At 38.7% G+C, this 22,893-nt stretch overlaps 1 protein-coding gene across 4 annotated transcripts; it reads right to left on the minus strand.

Moving 5' to 3' along the window:
* Positions 1–202: 202 nt before the first annotated feature.
* On the minus strand, positions 203–12,485 carry tbxa2r (thromboxane A2 receptor). 4 transcript variants are annotated; one of them, XM_019875436.1, is made up of 6 exons: positions 12,177–12,485; positions 11,957–12,077; positions 6,137–7,000; positions 3,532–3,665; positions 2,323–2,364; positions 2,132–2,242 (listed from the first exon to the last, which is right to left on the minus strand). In XM_019875436.1, exons 3-5 carry the CDS (start codon positions 6,932–6,934, stop codon positions 2,340–2,342), a joined length of 957 nt encoding a protein of 318 aa, XP_019730995.1. In that variant the 5' UTR covers positions 6,935–7,000; positions 11,957–12,077; positions 12,177–12,485; the 3' UTR covers positions 2,132–2,242; positions 2,323–2,339. The 4 variants fall into 4 exon arrangements, with proteins under 4 accessions (XP_019730996.1, XP_019730993.1, XP_019730995.1 ...); XM_019875437.1 differs by lacking the exon at positions 3,532–3,665 and having other exon boundaries at positions 203–2,242; positions 12,177–12,478; XM_019875435.1 differs by lacking the exon at positions 2,132–2,242 and having other exon boundaries at positions 2,246–2,364; positions 12,177–12,483.
* Between the last annotated feature and the right edge of the window lie 10,408 nt (positions 12,486–22,893).

Below are 22,893 nucleotides of genomic sequence, written 5' to 3' on the forward strand. Positions count from 1 at the left end.
TTGAATATGTTTTACAGTATTAGATGAATGATCTCCATTTGAGCAGCTGACAATACATGGCTCATTCCACATATTAAATGAAGATTAAAACACATACATATAGTGGTCAGAGGATGCTATTGAGTTTCTCCACCAGACTGATCCATTTTGCTCAAGCGTGCCCAATTTTGTGAAATGTACTGAATGAGCAAGACGGGCGGGGCAATACATTGATCTTTTATTTTGCATAGAGTTTAAAAGGCAGCAATTCCACTCACAATTTCTCAAAACATACAAAGTACAAACATCTTGGAAAGTAGAAATAAAAGACAGAATACCACAGTTCCCAGTGGCACATTTAAGACCATAAGCAGGACTTTGGACAAAACTAGCATGCGTAGTTTCATGGTGCTTAAATGTCTTATAATCTGCTCCTGGAAAATATGTCGGAAAATATTTGCATTTATATCTTCCACTGGGTCATATTGTCATATGTTAGTTGTTATCTGAGTGTTCATGCAAATATAGTAGCCTAAGTATCCCACATTTAATAAAGATGTACCACATTTTTTTCCACAGGCATGTACAGCATTACTATTTATTCATTAAATACTCATTTCAAAGTGCTCTCTTCAGTAGCACAATTTGGAATTTTCTTTCCAACCAATGCATATACAGTACTGTTTAACTGACAGTCGTGCATTCATGCATTTGAAAACAGAAACTTGATCATCCCCAAATGTATAAAATGTGAACGTGTGCCTTTGCAAAGCATAAAGTCCCACTTGTCCAAAGTTCAAAGGGTGTATGTGTTGCAGCTAACCACAGCAGAATATTGGTTCATGTTTTTGATCAAGAGGTTGCCTGACAATTCCGCATTGTGGGGAACTGACTTACAATACTTATCACACTGGGCTACATGTGGAGCATTTTCTTTAGTGGTGTCCGTCTGCTTTTATTCTAACTGGGTTCTTACCGACTCTTCTTGCTTTTTTTCGCCTCTGCGAGGCCGCTGAGGCCTGTGCCCCGAGTTGCAAATGATGTGATTGGAAAAATCAGCTTTGCTTTATAAGCATTGCTTTATATTTAATTGCAATATATTATAGTATTCTGTATTTACATTGCGTTGCCAGTGATTGTTTTGTTATGTTTCTAATGACTATTTTTGTCCACGTAAAAAGAAATGTATACATACTTTACTCTTATTGAAATGTCTGTGAATACCGTAACTGTGTAATGTGCAGACACCCTCTGCAGAACTGATACTGGGTTGGGAAAGCCTTGTGGAATAATGGGGAATGGAAGTTATACTTGTTATTCTCGTAAAAATGGAGAAGAAATGGTTCAATGTCATTCAGGTGCAACATTTTGAAAGAGAAGAAACTTGCAAAGAACAGCTTCATTCTATTGACTATATAATATGTTGCCTTTTTGGGGAGTGAGGGATCCAACTCAATGTTGTTCATATCCTCTCAAGTTACATTTACAATATTAGCAGAGTGTGCCTCTTATTAGCCTCTTGCTAATTACATACTGCAAATCAATAATTAATTCTAACCTTGAACTGATTTCAAGATCTGAGGCATTAATTGAAGAGAGCCATCATAGGCGATTTTTCATCCAGGAAGGCCAGAAGGCTCTTCTGATCTAATTTGACAGTCTAATAGTGAATATGAAAGACCAGCAAACACACTGCGAGACAAAGGAAAAGTTATTACAATAGAGTACCCCTAAGTTTTATTTTCATTTATAAATTGCAAAATGTGTTTTTCTCTGTTTCACTAAATCTAGATTCCTTGCTGTTGCAGTATTCTTCCTGATTATAATCCATGACATTTTAAATAATATATATTGTCCACTCCAGTTTTTTACATCATAGTGTGTGTGTGTGTGTGTGTGTGTGTGTGTGTGTGTGTGTGTGTGTGTGTGTCGGTGGTGGTGCAGCAGTCAAAAGGGGGATATTGAGGAGGGTGTCATTCAAAATAGGACCAGCACTGACTTCAAAACAGATCATTACTATGGACAGGCTTCTTCTGGTCTCTAAACCAGAACTCAACCATCGAAGAGGAAGAAGAAGTGCTACAGTGTATGGGGTGTTTCATTCAATTTTTCATTCTGTCCCATTTCATCTGAGCTAAGGTGCCTTCCAAGCGAAGAAGAACGTGTTAATCTGTTAATGGTGCTCCTGAATGATTGGTTTAAGGTGGACCATTGAGACCACTGGGACCAGTCCATGCGGGGGTAGACTCTCTGTAAAACCGCCCTGCGAAACAGGATATACACCCATGGGTCTAGGATCTGGTTCCAGGAGGCAAAGCGCAGCCACAGCAAAAGATATATGACCTGGAGAGGATGTCCACTCAGCACAGTTTGTGCAATAAAGACCTGGCGGAGGAGGGAGGAAACAAATGAAATGAGCATAATTGAAATCCCTTAAATGAGGTGGAAATTCAACAAAGGAAGTCACACTTGCATTAATGACACAAAATGAACAAGATCCGAGTAGGATGGGAAATGAGAGCTTGCAATGAAATTAGTGGAATTAATTAGATCTGCATTCAATGAACCTGGGCTGACAATTACAGTAAGTCACGTTAACCTTTCCACTGCAGCTTTTTTTTTTTTTTTGCACAGTCAGTTGCAGTAGCCAATCCATACCAAGTGACCATGAGGCTAATTTAACAATTATATAGACTGCAGTATGTACTTAAGAAACTTGTAATATAAAATGTCAATATATTCCTATAAACACTTCATATCATATTGCGTGTCAAGAAATTTTCCATGCACAAACAGTATGCACATGCACATGCACTCCACTCCAAAACTAAAAAGAAAATAAAAAAATATCCTCCAGAACACCCAAAAGGCCCCCCCCCCCCCATTCTGTGTATTTGAAAACAAATACTCTGTATTGTATTGTGCCCTGATTTGGGATTGGAGCATTTTGGTTTTATGTTTTTTTTTTTTTGGGGGGGCGGTGTCTGTGGTGGGAACTAAAATGATATCAGGTGGTGGGAACTAAAATGATATCAGTTGCATTTTGTAAACCAAATTTGCGTTAGAGGAGTCATCAAACTTTGAACAAGTCAGATGAGCGACCTGAGATCTGGGAATAAGATCTTGGTCTGTGGCAAATCCGACTTTATATGTTACATTTAAAATAAAATAGGCATTGAATTGTAAAATATAACAGATGACACATTCATGGACATTCTGTTAGCAACTTATAGTGGTCCGTTAGATGATCTGAAATCCCTACAACTCGGATGGTACAGTTTACATGCTCGCTAAATGTTAAAAGACAGCCTGATGTAACATGCCAAGAACAAATGACAGGATCCAGAAAGAAAGTACAGCTGCGGCATCACAAAGAAGAGACAACGGCTAACCCAGTAGTACGCAGATAGAATGGGTTGGAGGAGAACAGATGTGGAAATGAATGACCTCATTCAAGACGAAGTTCGGCTTGTTGGAGCGCACAGACCGATGTTAAAAGTGGTGACTGACGATTACGGTGTCAGAACCTTTTACCATTCACATTTCACTCGCCTTATTCGGGAAACGTGACACATGATGTATATCCACGGGTCAAATATCTGATTGCAGGTGGCCAAGCGTATGTACAACAAAACACTTTCGTCTTTTACGGCTTCCGCAGTCGAAGAGTTCACCAGAATATAAATCTGTGCAAGGTATCACACAACCAAGGTTAGACCAGGCAACAAATATTACATTTAACGGGCCTGTAATCATCACACCCATATTGTTTGCTGTGGGTAATTTCCACAAAATGTGGAAATGTAAATCTTTATATGCAGAATGTGATTTGGGCAATTCTGCCGAGTAGTATAAAAAAATATGACATGGTTTCGTGAAACCATTTTTTCAGTCTTGGAAAAAAAAAATATCATAATCATTATGAAAATGCAAAGGCATGTTTTAACATAAACATTCTTAACTGTTATCTGGATGTAAAAATGAATTATTGGCAAACATAGCTTGGATGTCGAGTGATGGATGTGTTTGGGCAGGTGAAGGAGATGAAGGCTTTCTATCCTTCTTAACTGTCACTTAAAATGGAGAACTGCTGTTACACGGCTCTTCCAGTAAAATGTCAAATAAAAATAGATACCAATCTCTAACTTTGATGACAACTGACTGATGCAAAGAGCCGAGGCAGAATGCTGCTCGCGCTTGCAAGGTACTGTAAGTCTCGTCACCGAAAGGTGTAATGTGTGAATCATTTGCTATTACTATTGTCAACTCATTGTTGGACATATTTTAGAAAATCCATTCACTGTTATTCATATAGCATCTCATTACAGCAGAAGTTTAAGTTCATACATGTTACATATGTAGCAGGTCTAGAACCAGGCTCTTCACAATTCAAGATGCTGAATGAACCCCACCAGTAAGCACAATGTGACATAGGCAATGGAAGGTTAATCTAAGGAAGAAACCTCAAACAAACCCGACTCTCAGTGTGGCGGCCATCTGAATTGGGTTGAAAATGAGTGATAGAAGAGAGGGACGAACAACATGATCACATATATCAACCCTGATTAACTTTATTAAAGATGAATCATTGTCGTTAAATAGTGAGCATGTATCTGCTTTCTGGACCAGTTCTGGAAGATGGTTCCATGGAAGAAGAGGCTAATACCTAATAGTTCTATTTTTACAGGTTCTAGGAACCACAAGTTAATGTCAACTTGGATGCGTAGTGCTCTGGTAGGTTGATAAGGTACGACAAGATGTTTAAGGTACGATGGTGCCTGACTATTTAGTGCAGTGGTGGGAAACTCCGGTCCTGGAGGCCCACTATGCTGCATGTTTTAAATGTTGCCCTCCTCTAACAAACCTGATTCAAATCATCAGGGTCGTTATCAGGGTTCTGCAGAGCTTGCTGATGAGCTGATCATTTGAATCAGTTATGTTGGAGGAGGGAAACATCTCAAACATGCAGGATAGCGCCCCTTGAGGATGGGAGTTGCCCAACCCTGATTTTGTGCTTTAATCAAGTCTGTTTATAGGAAGCCAGTGCAGTAAAGATAACACTGGAATAATGATCAATCTATCTCAATTCTAGTCAGTATTTTGGACCAGTTGTAGTCTTTATTGGATAAGAGAGTTACAATAATTCGGACAGAGGTCACATAAGCATATCCTACTTTTGCCAGCATAAGCTAGCAGCAAGAGAATATGTTTTATTCCCCCATGTTAACCAAATGAAAACAAATGGTATCAGCGGCTTGGACAGCCGTATGTATCACTTTGCTACATTGTAGTTTGTTGTCTAAGTCTATTTTGAGGGTCTACTGCAATTGCAAAAGGTTGAAAACAGACAGTGATGCGTCACAGAATGTATCCTTAACAGCACCTTCTATGGACCTCTGGTAAATATATGCCAAGCATTTGCTTTCAGCTTGCATAGTTTGCTGATTTCAGTTATCAGCATGGAGATCGCCCTGATGTACATTTTACAATAGTTTTCCTTTTGAGGATGCTGTTTTTGCCTGTGCTGGACAGAAATTGTCAACTGGAGCGTTAAAGTCCCGCAGATTATCTGCAGGCTTTGAGTTCAACTCATGAGGACGTTGCATTGCTGAGGAGCTATGAAGCATGTAGAAAGGAAACACAGTAAAATATCCTTGGATGGGATGATGCCTCATTATGACAGTCCAGATAAAAAAAAATACCCAAACATAAACAAAGAAAAAAAAAAGATTATAATGCCAGAAGAGGGTGCTGGATGCTTTGGATGCCTTTCTGATGTGACAGTGCTGCAACACGGCAGTTACAATGCTGAGTCATTATAACTTTATCAGTGAATCTTTGTACAGTCTTGAGATGATCCAGAGTGGAAACCCTTCTTGAAATACACCATGGATGTTTCCTTATCTGTTTTCTTTGCAGTCTCGTGTCCTTATACAGGCAAACGTCAAAGCTTTCATGATGCTAAACTGCAGGGACAGTTCTGAGCTTGTCATGAATCCATAAGATTCTGTTTTTTAGTTTTTGTTCTCCCTGAATAATTACCTTGACAAGTATGCCTTCTGTGTCCACATTCTCATAATTAGTGGAGAAAACGTTACTGAGGTGTAAAGCATTGCAATATTCCAATTAATATATCCGTCCGGACAAATAGACTTACCAGCATCGGGCACCAGCAGATGGAAGCGATGGCCATGATCAGGATGAGCTGCACCATCATTTCCACTTCCTGATCACGGGGACGTTGCATCTTATCCTGCCCACAGCACACCTTGATCAGCGTCACGACACTCACGGTGTTCAACACAAAGGACACAGCGATGCATGTCAAACCGAGCATGGAGAAGAGCAGAGAAAAGGTCAGGTCGCTGCCCTCTGAGCTAATGTTGAAAAAACACCAGGAGCCAGGCATCTGCATGTGGTAGCTCCCGACTCCTGTCAGAGGCAACAACGCTATGCAGCCGGCAGTGAACCACACCAGCAACAACATGAAGACCGTTCGCCTCTTGGGCAGGGTGGTGCTGCGTGTAAATGGACGGGTGATCCCAATGAAGCGCTCCAACGCCATTGCGGCACCAAGCAGCAACGGGCACAGTCCGTAGAAGACCATGGACATGCCCATGAAGTTGCAGAAATGGCAGTGTGGGTCTAAATTGCGCCAGTTGAAGTGTGTCACGTGAAAGGAGACCACAATGCTGCCCGTGACCAGCAGACCCATGAAGTCAGTGACCACTAGGCCGCCCAGGAAAATGAGGAAGGATGAACGTGAGCTGCTGTGAGTCCGCTGGAATGACTTGATAAGAACCACAAAGGCGATGAGATTGGAGGTGATACCCAGCACGCTGAAGATGGAAGAGAAGTAGGCTGAGGCGATGGTGGGCACAAATGTGAACGGAGGATTGTTAATGGTGTAGCAGATTGGGGTGTCGTTGGAGGGTGGTTGGGCAGAAGTGTTCATGGTGTCCAGATGAGGTGGGTCGAATGTTGAAGAACAATATCACAACGAAGAATATGGCTCTTCAACCTGAAAGAGAAAAACAAAATTCATCATCCATTCCATGTATGCATATACAGTAATAGTTGCCCGTGACCATTGTGAGGGGAAGTGGATCAGAAAAGGATGGATGGATGGATGGATGGATGGTTATAATAGTTCATTTGATCAATCACACTTACACCTACACTCCATTTTACTCAGAGTGCAATTTGTTAAAATTATTATTTTTACCATCATGGATTTGTTGCATCGATCTTTCATTATTCATGTTTCATACATTAATCTGTGTACAGTCAGCAGTGCAAGTAACATCAATTATTGCCACTGAATTAATGCAATAAATAATTTAGGCATTGCAGAATATTAATAATCTTTTCTCCCAATTGTCAAATGTGATGTACCGTCCTAAATGGAAGTGAACAGTGTCAAACGTGCATTTCAATGTTCATAACTAGAAAATGATGTGTTCAAATTGTTTTTAATAATTTTAGTGGACAACAAGCTTATTCATTTTGCAAGTAACTATGATGCATGGCATTTAGCGATACACAATTCTCTTCATTACAAATCATCGGACCGTCATGACTTTGGAGATGTTATCCTTAAATAAAATTGCTACTTCTGAGATTACAGTATACTCAGAATTCTCTCTCTCTCTCTCTCTCTCTCTCTCGCTCTCTCTCTCTCGCTCTCTCTCTCTCGCTCTCTCTCTCTCGCTCTCTCTCTCTCGCTCTCTCTCTCACTCTCTCTCTTTATTTTATATATATATATATATGTGTGTGTGTGTGTGTGTGCGCATGTGTGCGTGCGTCATTGTAGTGCTATCATAGTGTAGTTAACACAAACACACCAAACAAAAGTTTAATTGCTTAAATCATCAGCCGGACACTCAACTGACACAAAGGAACCTGTCTTGGACTGATCGCGAGAAGGTAAGCCTGCTTGCAGGAAAAGGTCCTGTTATTTACATTGTAATTATTCAGTCAGCAACCTTGCACTTGGTACGATTAAAACAAAGGTGATCATTTTGGACTTCAGGAGGCATCTAGATGAACCAAAGGTGCAAAAAAGTTAGGAGGTACCATAATGCCTATTCCACCTGAGGGTGCTCAGGAGGCACAAGTATGGAAGAAATGCTACTGACTTCTCAACACTCCTTTCAGAAGGTCAAAATCTACTGCCATAGCATAGCAGGAAACATCATCATGGACAGCTCACATCCTGGTTCCCACCTGTTTGACTTGTTGCCCTCTCACTGTTGAGCTGGGGCAGAGCAAACCAGTTAACATCCATATCCTCACTCAATGCTAACATGCACCAAACATCACAACTCATCCTGAGCTTTTCTGTGTAATGTGTACTAACCCAATTCTCATTTGTAAAAAGAATATTGTTAAGACACTGAAAAAAGACATTGAAACATAACTTGATCTACAAAAACATCCGCTCGAGTTGAACAAAGCAACTTTTTAAAATCAACTTCTGAGCAAATAATCATTAAATTTGAAATTTATGGCTGCAACATGTTCCAAAAAAGACTGAGGAAGTTCATGAGGAATGCTCATCAAACACTTGTGTGGAACATCCCACGGGGGAACAGGCTAACTGGGAACAGGTGGGTCCCATGATGAAAAGGAGCTTCTCTGAATTGCACATCATTCACAAGCAAAGTTGGGGCGATGTTTACCTTTTTGTGAACAACTGTGTGTGAAAATAGTCAAAACACTTGAAGGAAATTGTTGCTCTATGTATAATTGCAAGCAATTTCGGGATTTCAACATTTATGGCCCATATCATCAAAAAGGTTCAGAGGATTTGGAGAAATCACTGCATGTAAGCGGCAAGGCTCCTTGTGTTTGATCCCTCAGGCAGCACTGCATCAAAAACTGGCATCAATGTGTCAAAGATATCATCACATGGGCTCAGGAATGTTTCAGAAAACCATTGTCACTGAGTACAGTTTGGTGCTAAATCCCGAAGTGCAACTTAAATCTCAACTATGCAAAGTTAAAGCCATTTATCAACAACACCCAGAAACACTGCTGGCTTTTCTTTGCCCGAGCTCATTTCAGATGGACAGACGAAAAGTGGAAAAGTGTTTTGTTGTCTGAGGATTCCACATTCCAAATTGATTTTGGAAATTGTGGGCATTGTGTCTTCAGAGAGGAAAATAACCATCTGGACTGTTATGGGAGCTAAGTTCAAAAGCTAACATGTGTGGTGGCTGTGTTAGTGCCAATGGAATTGATCACTGACACATCTGTGAGGGCACCAATAATGCTGAAAGGTTCATACAAGTTTTGAAGAAACACATGCTGCCATCCAAGGAAGATTTTTTTCAAATAGACAATAGATTTTTTTTTCAGCAAGACAATGCCAAACCACATCCTGCATGTGTTACAAATACTCAACTGGCCTGCCTGCAGTCCAGACCTGTCTCCCATTGAAAACATGTGGCTCATTATGAAGCCCAAAACTGATGAGCAAGTGTAGTTGAACACCAAGCAAGCATGGGAAAGAATTCCACTCGCAAAACTTCAACAATTAGTTTCCTAAGTTCCGAAACATGTATTGAATGTTGTAAAAAGAAAAGTTGATGTAACACAGTGGTAAACATGACCCTGTCCAAGATTTTTGGAATGTGTTGTAGCCATAACATTTGAAGTGAATAAATATTTGTGAAAAAAAATACCGTAATAATAGCAATTCAAATATTGTATTCTGTTTTGATTTATGTGCAACACAACGCCCCAACTTCATTGGTTTTGCGTTTTGTATTAACACGTTTAAGACACAATTATTGCAGCTACAGTGCTGCACAGATTCACTTGTGGGTTGGTCAACTCATGCCTAGAATGTAAAGTAATTAATTGAAAAATCAGCACACAAGTATATTCCTCCATGTTCCACTCTGTGAAAGCAAGCTTTGGGTGTGCTTTGAAGTGATTTACATGGCGTTTTTGTGCTATTTTATTCGTTTTGTTTTGTTTTTTTCCAGGAAAACCTTTTTGTTCTTTATTTAAATATCACCTCCACGGGTTTTCAAAAGTAACAGTACAAAGTGTCAACCGTTTACACGAATAAATAGTTTTCAATAAATGTAACTAAAAAAGACTTCTGAGACAAGTTTGAAGGTCAACTTGAACAAAAGAGTTACATTACCTAAAAGTTTGAGTTCTTTTGTAACTCTGAGAGAGTTTATTCCTGAGACTCAAATTTGTGGTCTATCCAAGCAATTAACTTCACTCCATTGGACAATTCTAACACGAGACAGATTGCTCTTGGCACCAAGTGAAAACCTTTTCAGTATGCCATTAGACAAAAGTGCCTATTAGTTTAGAATCAATATGTGTACTGGATCTGTCATTCAGTATAGCTTTAAGGAGACACGCAAATTGTTTCCCATTGACAACCGCAGGAACCTAAATGTGTACGTTGCCTGCAAAATGCTGAGATTGCGCTAATTTTAAGATCTGCCAGTGTCCCTGTTTATTATCAAACAAATATTAGTGGGCCTCTATGAAGAGAGTTTGTCTCTGCTCACACTCAGTACAATTATATACGTACCCCAACAGTGGGTATCAAACTTTTTACACCTCAAAAAAATACTTGAGTTTCCAAGTATAACATTAAAATGAAAATGCAGAAGCACAGTGTTAAGCAAAATTGAGGTTGAGGTTCTATTCTCCAACAATCTGTTTACAATTATTTTGAGTTATTTTAACATTTGTACTGAAATATAAGAAAATAAAACAGGAGTGTTGATACCATTTGAATACAATCAGTGTTATATTAGGTGTTCTGTATTTTATTATATAGTGTAGTGGTTCTCAATGTGTGGTACGAGTACCACTCACGGTAAATGGGTTCTCTCTAGTGGCACATGAAATTATGTTTTCTTTTTTTTGGGTTGTTTTTAATCCAGTACAGTAAAAGTACAAAGTACAGCTCAGTTGTATTTAACTTGAAAACAATCCATTAAATTTTTTTAGAGTTGTTTATATTTTATTTTTACCTGACAGACTGTTCCATTGGAAATCAATTCGTCCTGCATATATCTAGTCAGCTGAAAAACGACAGTATTTGAGTAGACTTCCTGAGCACGATTCAGTCTCTCTGGGAGACTTACTCTAACTATGGTCCAAAACAATTTAATTCACTGGAGAACAAGGCAAGCGAGGGGCATGCAGCCTGTGAAGATGTTTCCCTTTTGAAATCAATAACATAATACAGGTTTCTTCTCTTTGATTCAATCTATCAGAGTACATTGTCGTGTAATTTCCATATAATTTGTCTTTCAGTAAATACAAAATGAGAAGCAGACTACTGTACTTGACCAAAATGTCTTGGCGAACAATTAAGATTATGAGGAGTATACACATAATGGGTCGGTCCAATCCCAAAATGATCACCAGTGAAAACATCTCTTCAGAGGTCTGACTTATTTGTTTTCCAAAATATATATTTTTTCCCATAAAAAGAGTTTCCAACAGTCATTAAAGTGTAAAGTTAACTGCTGTAGAGTAACATTTTGATGATTCTTGGGTATGCCTTACACGCACATCTCTTTCATTAATACGATGCCTATATCCTGTTATTCTTATTTCCGTTACTTAAGCAATACATTACTGTACTGAGCAGGCTGGACAGAGACATTTTTACCACTTTGCTTTTTTTTAATTTATTTTTTTATTATCATTATTTTTTTTTTGTTAGTACAGTGTGGCTGTGTTTATTAACCAGGGGCTACCAATTTGGAAAGTTATGTTAATTAATACTACTGGTACTGATTGGAAGAAATACAGCAGAATTCTCTCTTCAAGTGGGCAGTTTTTGCTTCGACCCAACTCCTGCCCTCAGATGTAACCAATAACAAAAGTATGACATTCCCAGGCAACATCACGAATGCTGTTCTTGTACCATAAAACTGTTGTGCGTTTTGTATGTTTTGTGAGGTGGTCGACTAATGAATTTTTCTCTTACCATTAGAGGGGCTTAGAAGTTGACTTTGAGTTCTCCATCCAGACCATCAATCTGGTTCTCATTGCTCATTGAGCTAACGCAGTAGCCACGGGAGACAGGGAACAACTTTCAATGTGTGCACCTTGTCAAAGAAAAGATAAAAATAATGATAATAAAAATACAAAAACAAACAAAAAATAAAAAATAAAAACGTTAGTGTCACAACACGCTTAACAGTTACCCTTCAACATCTCCTTTCCGTTGCGGCTGCTCAGCTCCCAGCAGCTCAGATAATCATCTCCCCCTTGAGTCATGCTTCCTTTTGTTCCTTGCAAAAGGGGAAGGGCTTTGGGAACAGACACAAACTATGCAAGGGAAGATTTAGCTACACAGAAATGTTCAAAGCATAAATAAGACATTTATAAATGTTCCACGGGGAGAAAAGGAATTTGTCTCGTTTTTACTGGTGAGCATACGTCATCCTCTTACTGGAATGCCCATAAAAGGATACCACTGTGATCATACAAACAATAAAAACAGCTTGTGTATGCAATAAAACACAAATATATTTAAGTAATCATCCAATGTATATTAAATTGGGGACATAATAGAAAACACAGCCAATGTTTCCATTATTTAAGTCTTATTATGTAACAGTTTAAAACAGAGTGCAGATGTGGAGCAGTACCTCCAGTGTTGTGAGACAGCTTTAACATGATCAGACTCTGAAAATTAAAAGCATTAAATATGAAAATTACACAATCTAATATTATGAAAGGTAATTTGGACAAATATGTTATTTCAGACGAGTATCAATTCGGTATCCCTTCACTCAATCAATACACATGAAGGTTGGTGACCCCTGCTTTAGATAGACTGGAGATCAACATCAGCAACATTTATTTTCCATCGGCCCACTCCAAGTATATTTGTTGTCTAGGTCCCGATTAAATACACATTTAGTGAGTCTAGCATCTGACATATGAACATATTATTTGATATGTGAACAAATAAGTTGAATTACTCTGACATGAGAAAGCCTTCAAGAGGTGTGTGTGTGTGTGTGTGTGTGTGTGTGTGTGTGTGTGTGTGTGTGTGTGTGTGTGTGTGCGTGCATGTGTGCATGTGTGTGTGTGCGAACGTAATATACATAATGATTATTGTTGTAATTAGCAGCAAAATAAGTGGTGAAGGGTTAGTGAGGTATTGGGTGACCACGGTCATGTCTGCAGCGGTGAGGAGGAGGTGCTGGTCTTGGAGAAGGACTCTGAAAAGTTGTCGTGAAAGCGGGCGGGAGGGCCAAGACCAGCTTGGAAGTGCACCGTCCGTTCTGGAAAATTAACACTTTTTCCCGAAATTCCAGATGGCGACCATGGCCCCTGTTTGACGATGTGCGACATTTAGACTTATTTCGAAGCTTGAAATCATTGTTGTAAATGAAAAACAAAGTGTTTGGCACACTGTAATTTAAGTGTTCGTCAAAATAAAAAAGTTCTAATGAACACGATCCAAGAACACAATTGGTAAGTCATTACTTGAAAACTCTGACAAAGATAGCATTGTATAAATCGGACATTACGTAAATCACAAAATTAAATTACGCCATTATACATAATTCTTTTCCTCGGCTATTCCCTATACTTCAGCACTAATGGGATATTTAGACAGCGTAATTAAGATTGAATTAAACATGCTCAATTAAATGAAATTTCAAATGATTTAATCAATTTTAGCCATTAAATTTTAGCAGGAGAACCAGGAAACCATCCTGACATTGTCTAGGCCGCTTTTGTAATTTAAAAACATCATCAAATCCCAGCTCAACTTATCACTTCAACATTATTATCTTCTCTTTGTGGATAGAATTGGAATGTTTCTTCTATTTTTACAACTCGAAGCTGCTCCCATTAACATTCCATTTTAATTTGCACAAGTCACACTGGTCCCAGCATTGATGCTTTGACCTTGTCTCAAATTGTCCTGGGCGTCCAATTATTGGAATTGTTTGCATCTGTCCACTCACCACATCCGGGTATACATTTTATCTGCCCTTCATCCACTGAACACCTTAAAAGGATTGAGTGATTTCCACTGCATTACATGCAATCAGGCTGGCTTTTAACTGCCGCACAAAACGCACGTCATTTCCTCCTGCTCTCACTTTACTTTGGATAAAGCTTTCATGTGCATCTGCGGCAGACAAATGCTTTTTTTGTATTCGTGTGTGTGTGTGTGAAATATAGTAATGCCCCCAACATTGGTAATATTAAGTATGGTAATAATAATAATAATAATAATAATAATAATTTGGAAGGAATGTTTCTCATAATTGACAACAATGGAGCTAATTCTACATGGGTGACAAGGAATCTAATCCATATCTCAACTTTTACTAGTAGATTAAAAAGGCCCAGACGAAAGGAAGCTGTTTCAAATCTTTCAGGGTAGCAACAAATGAACTCAGATTTTTACAGGAGTTTCCACACTGATACATAAAATGATTCACTGTATGTTGACTGATGACAACATCCCTATACTGTATATAATACAAATAAAAGTACTTTGAAAGGTTGCAGCATCTTTCAATTTTGCATTGTTGGTGACTGAACATTGTACTGAACTAAACTGAAATGCAACTCATAACTGTTGGCATCTGCATCACTTTTTTTTTAATACTTGAATAAAAAGTTGGCAAAAGTATGAAGGATTAATGGGCCATTTAATTATTTATTTATGTAGTTAGTCATTTAAACTTTATGCTTGTTCTTATCTCTGAAGTGCAGGTCATAATTTCTCTGACTGTGCACTGTCCCCTGTTGGTGTGAAAGGGTAGCTACCCATGATCCAAAACGGGGGTGCCCTTCTAACACTGTAGTATACATTGAATGTACTATTATGCTCATTTTGAATAATCTTCTTCATCTTCTTTTTTTGATGAAATTTATTTCTGCCCCCTCCCCCTCACAAATCTTGAAAGATACTTTCATTCTATTTCCAATTGTAAATCAGAAATACAGTACTTCCTCAGATACAGGCATGGGCTGTATCTGAAACACACATGTAAAAATAACTCCATATGTGACTATACGATCAAATTGAATGAAAAAGAAATTCGTCAGTTTCATCTCACATTCCTTTTATTTAGCTCCCATGTGTCCATCAACAAACAACAGCCTCAAGCACTGCTGTTTTGTTTATACTCTAATGAGCTGTAAAAGTTCTGCAGAAATAAACAGAGAACACCCAAAGCTGAGAAAACTAAACTTTAAGTGAACTCAGCCTGTGACAAAAGTCTCCATGGATACAATGCAGATCCATTTCTTTTTCCTTGCTTCTTTCATATGGTTTAGCCCAGGGATGGGCAACTGGCGGCCCGTGACCACTGGCGGCCCCTTGATTAATTTCCCATGCGCCAAAATTTTATTGTATTTAGTTTATTTATTCATTTATTTTTACAAATGCCAACTTCCATTAAAAAAAAAAAAAAAAAAAAAAAACTATGATAAACATTCAATGTATGTTTGCAAATAAAAACGGGGGACTGGGCAATGGGGAAAAAACATCTGGAAAAAATACATATACACATTTTTTTTTTTAACTTAAAAATGAGAAAATCTGTGAAATGCAAATGTGCAGGTGTCAAACTGGGAATATACAACGACTGGACTTTTAAGTTGTAATATCACCATTCACCACTAGATGGTAGACATGTCTTAATTGAACTTTCACAGGGTAGTTTACTGCCCTATAGTTCAATTTGAGTAGGCCTTGTAATTTTTTTTTTTTGGCGGATTTGGAATGATATACAGAAGAAACGAAGGGCTGCACAATACTGTATCGAAAAAAAATGCGGTATGCATGTTGAATATAGCAATATCGATAATTTTGTGGCATATAACATGCACCTGGGGAAATGGCATTTTTATGAACTACTGAAGGAAATTATTTTTTTTCATGCGGCAAAATAAGCAAGTGAATTGTATTCTTGGCTCATTCATTGTAATTCCCCTAGATACTGTTGTTGGTTGTTCGTCTGTGTGTGTGCCCTGAGATTTGACCATTATCACAAAACAACGATTTTTTTTTTTTGTTATATTGTGCAGCCCTAAAGGAGAGTACCCCAACAATATTAACATTCCGAATGAGTAGATTTTTGTGAAACCATGAAATGGAATTCACGCTACCTGCTCTGAGGTCAGACAAATAAACCACTACATCATCAATGACCTGAGGTTTAGAAATGAGAAGCTGGTAAATTATAAAAGTAGACAAAGGAAATGTACTTCTTGAACTGTTTCAGTCAAATATGAATATTTTATCATTTGCACTTGAGGACTACTTCATCATATAAAAAGAAACATTTGTTGTTTTGTTTCATAAGTAGCTACTGGGGTCAACTCCTGGTGTCTCATTATCTGCGGCTGGCATGGCACTAAAATACTGTGCATATAACTCACCACTGCTTTCTTACACTGACCTGCGACCTAATAAAAGTAACTGCAGTATTTATTGTTGCCTTCATTATCTACTGAAAAGAAAATACATGGGGTACGTCTGCCCACATTCCACCTTGTGTTGCAAATTATGAGGCATATGCTGTTTTTGATCATTTTCCAAAGTAGCCAATGCGATTTGCAAAATAATAAATGGATACATAATTTTTTTGTGTGTGATCTGATTATGTCAGAATTAGTTCTCGAAAAGAATAATTGTTATTTTCTGCCCCTTGTCATGGTCATGCAAGTGTGAGCTGGGTTCGGACACGCTGCAGTAGAGGTGGGCAGGGTGAGATGATTTGAAGAACAAACTAATTGGGAAGCATGTCGCAGACAATTTTATAACGACCCATGGAAACTTTCTCCAATTTTTGTTTGTGTTTTTTGGAGCCTCTGATTGCTTGGGTTAACTGAGGAATGTTTAGCTCTTGCGAGCGTTGCTCAAGTGTCACATTTTTCTTCTGTGTTTGTATGAAATAGTGAGGGTTATGGAGGTTATCGCCCATGAAGAAGCTGTCTTTGAATTTGCCTGTCCACGCTTTGATGGCTTTGTGAGGAATTAGCTGTTCCAACGCTCAATGGCCTTGATTCTCTGGACACGGTGCCAAATCAGTATAGCATGTAGTTTAATTATTTTGCACAACAACATCCATCCATTATCTGTACGGCTTGCCCTCATTTTAGGATGACGGGTAAGTTGGAGCCTCCTGCAGCTGACTTTAGGTGACAGGTCACAAATAGACAGTCACATTCACACCTTTTACTTCATGTGAACTCAGCTTGATTACTGTTCGGATAAATTGATGAATGAATGATGACCACGTCCCATCCTAATCTATCCGCCTCATTTTAATGCCCACGCAGTTATGGCCATCATCATATGATTTTGCCTTTCTTATTTTATAAAAGGCACACGCAGAGAGCACTCTTCATTAGAGGACGACTGATAGTGGATGCAAAGCTTTTATTTTATACGACTTGCAATTATTCAAGTTTAGACGTAATTGCTTGGCAATGTATGCATGATACAGCCTCAGCGAAATTGAGAGGTTGGTGCCAGAGTTTCTTTCCTCGGCTCATCATGGCACTCACAAACTCATTTTGTTTTTTCCAGCCTAAACTCAATTTCTCAGCATCTAACACTTGCGCTACAAACACCAACTCTGCCGGAATGTGATTTAATTGTGTCCAAATGGACATGTTTACAGGGAAGCTGTAATGGTTCTGTTGCTCCCGGTTTCATGTGTCCTTAATTATTATTGAATTATTCACTTGAGAGTGTTATGGCGCAGACAGCTCTGTCAGGTTTTATTCCCCGCCATCATTCTTGTGCTTTCCCATTACGAAGCTATTATCCCTCAATTTGCTAAGTATTTTAGCTGACATTTGAGACCAAAGTGCTAATGAGCTGTAAGAGGAACAGTTTTCTCAAGACATAAGCCTAAATGTAAAGACTAATCTATTTGAATGCAACTTTTAACTGGTTTTTTTTTTCAGGAGACTGCAGGGCAGGGTAGTTTCAAACAACCTTTATCTGCTCTCTGAGTTTTTAAAGAAACGTTCCTTGCTCTAATATGCAGACACAAAAAGAGCAGAAACATATTTTTTTTAATTGTGATTAATTGTCATTTGTGTTACTTCTATAAAAAAAATATGTATCTAATGCATGTATTAATGCATCGGCATTTCCGAAGATTTTATATACATATATATATATATATATATATATATATATATATATATATATATATATATATATATAGGTTACAGCTCTCGCAGTGGGTCTTGGAAGATTGTGTTCCTATTTATATGGAAAAACTTTGAGACAAACGCTCGAGTAAGATAGATCTGTGTGGCATAGCGAAGCATCTGATGTACTGCAAACAGAGTTCAAACAATGCAGCCAGAGGACAAGAAGCCAAAGGCCTATTTGATGGCCCACAAGGGGGAAAAGGAGCACTCCTTCCCTTTTTTTATTTTAATGACAGCAATCTGTCAGTGACAGCCCTCTCGTTGGACACAGAAAGGCTGTAAGGACTTGGGGAACATAAGACAGATGATAGGAAATAACAGCATGGGGACATAAACACAGAAGCCATGGCGCAGTACATTTTTAGAACGACCACCGTTTACTACTGGCAGATGTTTCACACGGACCGTCCCCAGGCCATTCGGAGAATTTAATCATTAAAGACACTTTCATGCTTAAAGCTCTTATTTGACAACAATTACAAAATTGCATTCAAATATTTGTTTTACTGTGCATAATGACTGATATGCATTGGTGAGTCCACCGCCGTGTAAGTTGAAGCGTTACTAAGCATGCCTCGGAACAGTGTGAATAATATTAACAAGCGCCTCTGGAGAAAATATTACAATTCAATACATCATTTGTGTTAAATTGAATGGAAATTGCTCATCAGTAGTTCTAAACGTGATGACATTTATGACCCCCTGATTCCTGCAGATGGCAGCAAAGTCTTTCCTGAGTACCAAAATGAGGTCTCAAGTCTTGCATGTGGGGAGTACGTTGACTCAGGACACATTTGGACCGGGACACAAGTCGAAGTGTCTTTCTTCACATTTTAATGAGGACTATGTTTTAATGACTCCTATTTGCTGTGGCTCGTGCTTCAGTCATGCTAGTGGCAGGTAGATGGAGTGAACGCGTAGTAGTTTCTCCATGCCAACACGTGCAATATGATCACCGACTGCTGTGTGGACATTAGTTTGTGCTTCAGTGCTCCTCGGCTTCTCATTCCAGCTTTTGATAGCTTCTTAGTGAATCAGTAGGCATGAGGCATGATGCCCGTGTGACACTTTTACTGTTCTGTCTGGAGTTGAAATGTCGGTACATGTCTTATTATAAAATGTGCTCATAAAGGCCTAATGGTGCATCATGAATATTTCAGAGACTTGAATACCATACGGAAACGAGCTGTGCGAGGGGAGCGACTTTAACAAGCCCCTTGCGTGACAGATAACCTCCGCGGCCGACCTTTTTCCTTCTTCTTTTGACTCTTTTTTTAAAAAAATGTGACTTGATTGGATTGATTCGTCATTTGCGACAAAAAGAACTTGGCCACGGGGCTGTGGATAATCCAATTTATCGCTTTGCCATTTATTACACATTTCTGTGGCTTTTGGGTCCACTGTCACATTGATTCGATGATTGCTTGCTTAGCTGGATCCTAATGAGCTACAGTCTGAATCACTGCATAATCGTCGCCCTAATTCACTCCCTCGTCAACCCGAACGCTCGGCCTGCTGGCTCGCCACGATAAAAAAAAAAGAATGGAGTGAAACGCGGCACAGTGAGTAGACAATTAGGATCATCAGCCTTGAGATAGGGCGGCACTCGATTCGTATTAGCCTTCCTGGAATGGCATCTCGCCTGTGATGTAGAGAAATCTTGCTGCAGATCGCACAAGTCTTTACAGTTTCCACACACAAAAAAAAGCAACGTGGATTTGCCATCCATTTCTTTTCCCTTTGTGACAGTACAACTTCCAAGTAAACAGATAGGAGAAGAGCCTCTCTCCGGAGGATGGATGAGAGAGCAAATATGAGGAGGTGAAGGTACAACCTTATCAGCCGTTGTGCATGGCATTTATCCAGCTTGAAGAAGGGCTTAAGGAGACACCGGCATGTTTGTCAAGAGGCTGGTCGGTAAATATAGGAGGCAGCTAATCAGGCAATCTAATAACATAAAAATTGCACCATCTGTTTGCTTCATCGGTTGTGCTGCCTGTTCGTTCCTGCAGTGGATTTTTCCAATAGAAGCTGCAGTGTAATTATGACTGATGCACCAAGTCAGTGCTGCTTGCCCTTGAGGCATCACAGTAAAAATATTTCATCGGATATTTGCGTATTTAAAACACTCCACGCAAGGGAGGTCATGATCAAGAAGCCAGATATCAAAACCGACAAGGTAAGAGGATGAAAGTTGGAGAGGCTACAATACGAGTTAGACAAATTAAGTTGCCTAAGTGATCTGAAAGACCGAGACTGTCAGTTAAATGCTCACAGAAATCACGTAAGAATGCGCTAGAGACTTCTGTGAGCCAGATGTGTTCGCGTTGCCGTCATATCTGTTGACGCATCGACAAATAAAACATTACACAAAAATAGATGTCATTAGAGGACACCACAGAGGGAGTCACTCGTGTCCAAAAAACCCAAACATTGTCACGGGCGTGAAGTTTGCAACAGAGATCCCAGATATTCTACAACACTAATCTGTGTAAAGATGAAACCAAGATTGACTTGTTTGGAAGGATCACACAAATCTTTGCACAACTAAGAAAACAAAAAAATCAAAATACTAATACTAAAAATAATAAGACAATTCACAAAGTAGTTCATTAAAATTAAGTAAAAGGTGTTCGACTATTTTTGTGGCTGTAATCGATCAGATGACCAATTTCAATTGCAACTGTATAATGGTTTGTCTAACTCCAACTGATGGTCATAGACAGCCACATCGTACCGCACTAGGTGTCCACAGACTGTTTCATCCCCGTTTTGCATATTTTCGGGGAATCTATCCACCATTCATTTGGAAATTCGCTGTTTTTGTGCTCAGGGCAAATTCGACTCTTATATAGAAGTATTGGTTTCATGCTATCTTGCGGCCTCTTGATGCCAAGGAACTATGTTGAAGCGAGGAGAGGAGCTTCAGCCCATCAACACTTTATAATAGAGAGATTGTGTTTTTCTGCCATTTTGTGGTATGGATAGGCAATTATATGTGTGTGTGTGTGTGTGTGTGTGTGTGTGTGTGTGTATGATGTCATTTCATTTTCGACACTGCTAATCTCTGTCTCTCTCTCTCTCGTAACAGCATATGGCATAAATGAAATGAAATGTATTATTATGGTATCACTATTTTAAAACTGCTTTAACAAAGCTTTCTGTTAAATATAGAAAAGCAAATAGCTGACGAGTTTTTCAGGCTGTTGGGGTGGCCCTCTGCCCTGTATCCCACTTGAAAAAAGCTGCCCCTGCACTAAGCTGCAACCAAATCATATTTCCACACGGTTTCAAGCAGTGTCAAGGATGAATAATGTGATATTTCACAAATCGGACCTTGACACGGATGACAGATTGCAAAGCAAACCATTTTTTTTTTTTTTTGGCTCCTGAAAAAGAATTATCTTTAGTCACCATTCTAAACACAAAAATCATGTTACTATTTTAGTTGTGAATAGTTTCTTTGCATACCTAGCAAAGCTCGCTATATATTCTTATTAATTTTAGTTATTGTAGGTATCAGGTGAGTTACACCATTGGGAGATGTGGGTGTCGTAACACCACGCATTTTCAAACCCTCACATTTCAAGCCGCCTCCACACCTCCTCCCATTATTATTATTATTTCTTTTGTAAATAGGTTGTGAGTCAACTCCAGTGTTATTTTGAGTTGACTGTATGTTGCAGGCTGCTAAAAAATGGACAGTGACTCAATAAGAAGAATTATTGACAAATGTCATAGTATAATCAAGCAAACATTGTATTGCACAAAATTCTGTGATTAAGGGCAAATAACTCAAAATATAAATTGGGCACCAGGTTTGGCATGATACAGAATTATGTTCAAACCAGTCTTCCTGCAATTCATTGCACTACGATGAAAGTGTTTTTGAGGTCTGCTGCAACAAAGTGAAGCAAAAAGGAGAAGTTTGGAAACAATGTTGCTATGATAATATGATGGTTTTCCATAATTTCCAATGTACTGTAGTTAGGGGGTTTGGGACTAGCATATTATTTTGTCCAACATCTCATTTTCTATCACACATGTCTGCATTAGAGTCAAGGATGAGCTGGAATATTTCCCAGCTGACGGATTTAGACAATGCATTTGTGTTAAAAAGAATATGCCACAGAATTCTGAGAATGCACACAAGTGTTATTTTTAAACAGTAGCCTACTGTAGAGGCCAATATATTTTTAAACAGTCCCTAGAATGTGGACACACGGGTTGCAGTTCAAACTTTTAAAGTATTTAAATGGTGAAGCTTTTTTTTTTTTTGCTGTAGACTCAAAACGTGCGTAGATAGCAAAAGATGAATTTAAGACAAGCATTGGACATTTCAGCTTTTATTTCCAGGTACATCTGCATAAATAATAAATCCCAGGAAATAAATGCAAAAATATTATTTAGTTTTTTTTATTTGTTCAACTTGAGCTTTTCTCAAGTTAATTTCTTCTATGCCAATCTCAAATGTTTTCAGTCTCGGAAAAATGAAAAGGAATTCACCTCTCTGTCCCAATACTTTTGAAGAGGTGTGCAGCGGAATCCTATTATTTTATTTAGTTGGCCCCTTTTCAAAGTTTATCGTCTGTTTCCATATAATGTTGTCAAGTCTGAGTAAATCGAGTCGTCACGTTATAATATAAAATGCCGGGCAAACTGTATTTTTCAGACAACATTTCTTTAATACAAAGTCAACATATCTACACA

This window comes from Hippocampus comes, unplaced genomic scaffold, assembly GCF_001891065.2.
Source record: "Hippocampus comes isolate QL1 unplaced genomic scaffold, H_comes_QL1_v1.1 scaffold132, whole genome shotgun sequence".
NCBI classification, from domain to species: Eukaryota; Metazoa; Chordata; class Actinopteri; order Syngnathiformes; family Syngnathidae; genus Hippocampus; species Hippocampus comes.

Bases quoted from the DNA above. Each gene is read 5' to 3' on its own strand.
- tbxa2r (XM_019875434.1), bottom strand. From the start codon at position 6,934: ATGAACACTTCTGCCCAACCACCCTCCAACGACACCCCAATCTGCTAC. The intron at 2,365-6,136 runs GTAAGTCTATTT...CTCCTCCGCCAG, and splicing joins TCTGCTGGTGCCCGATGCTG to GTCTTTATTGCACAAACTGT.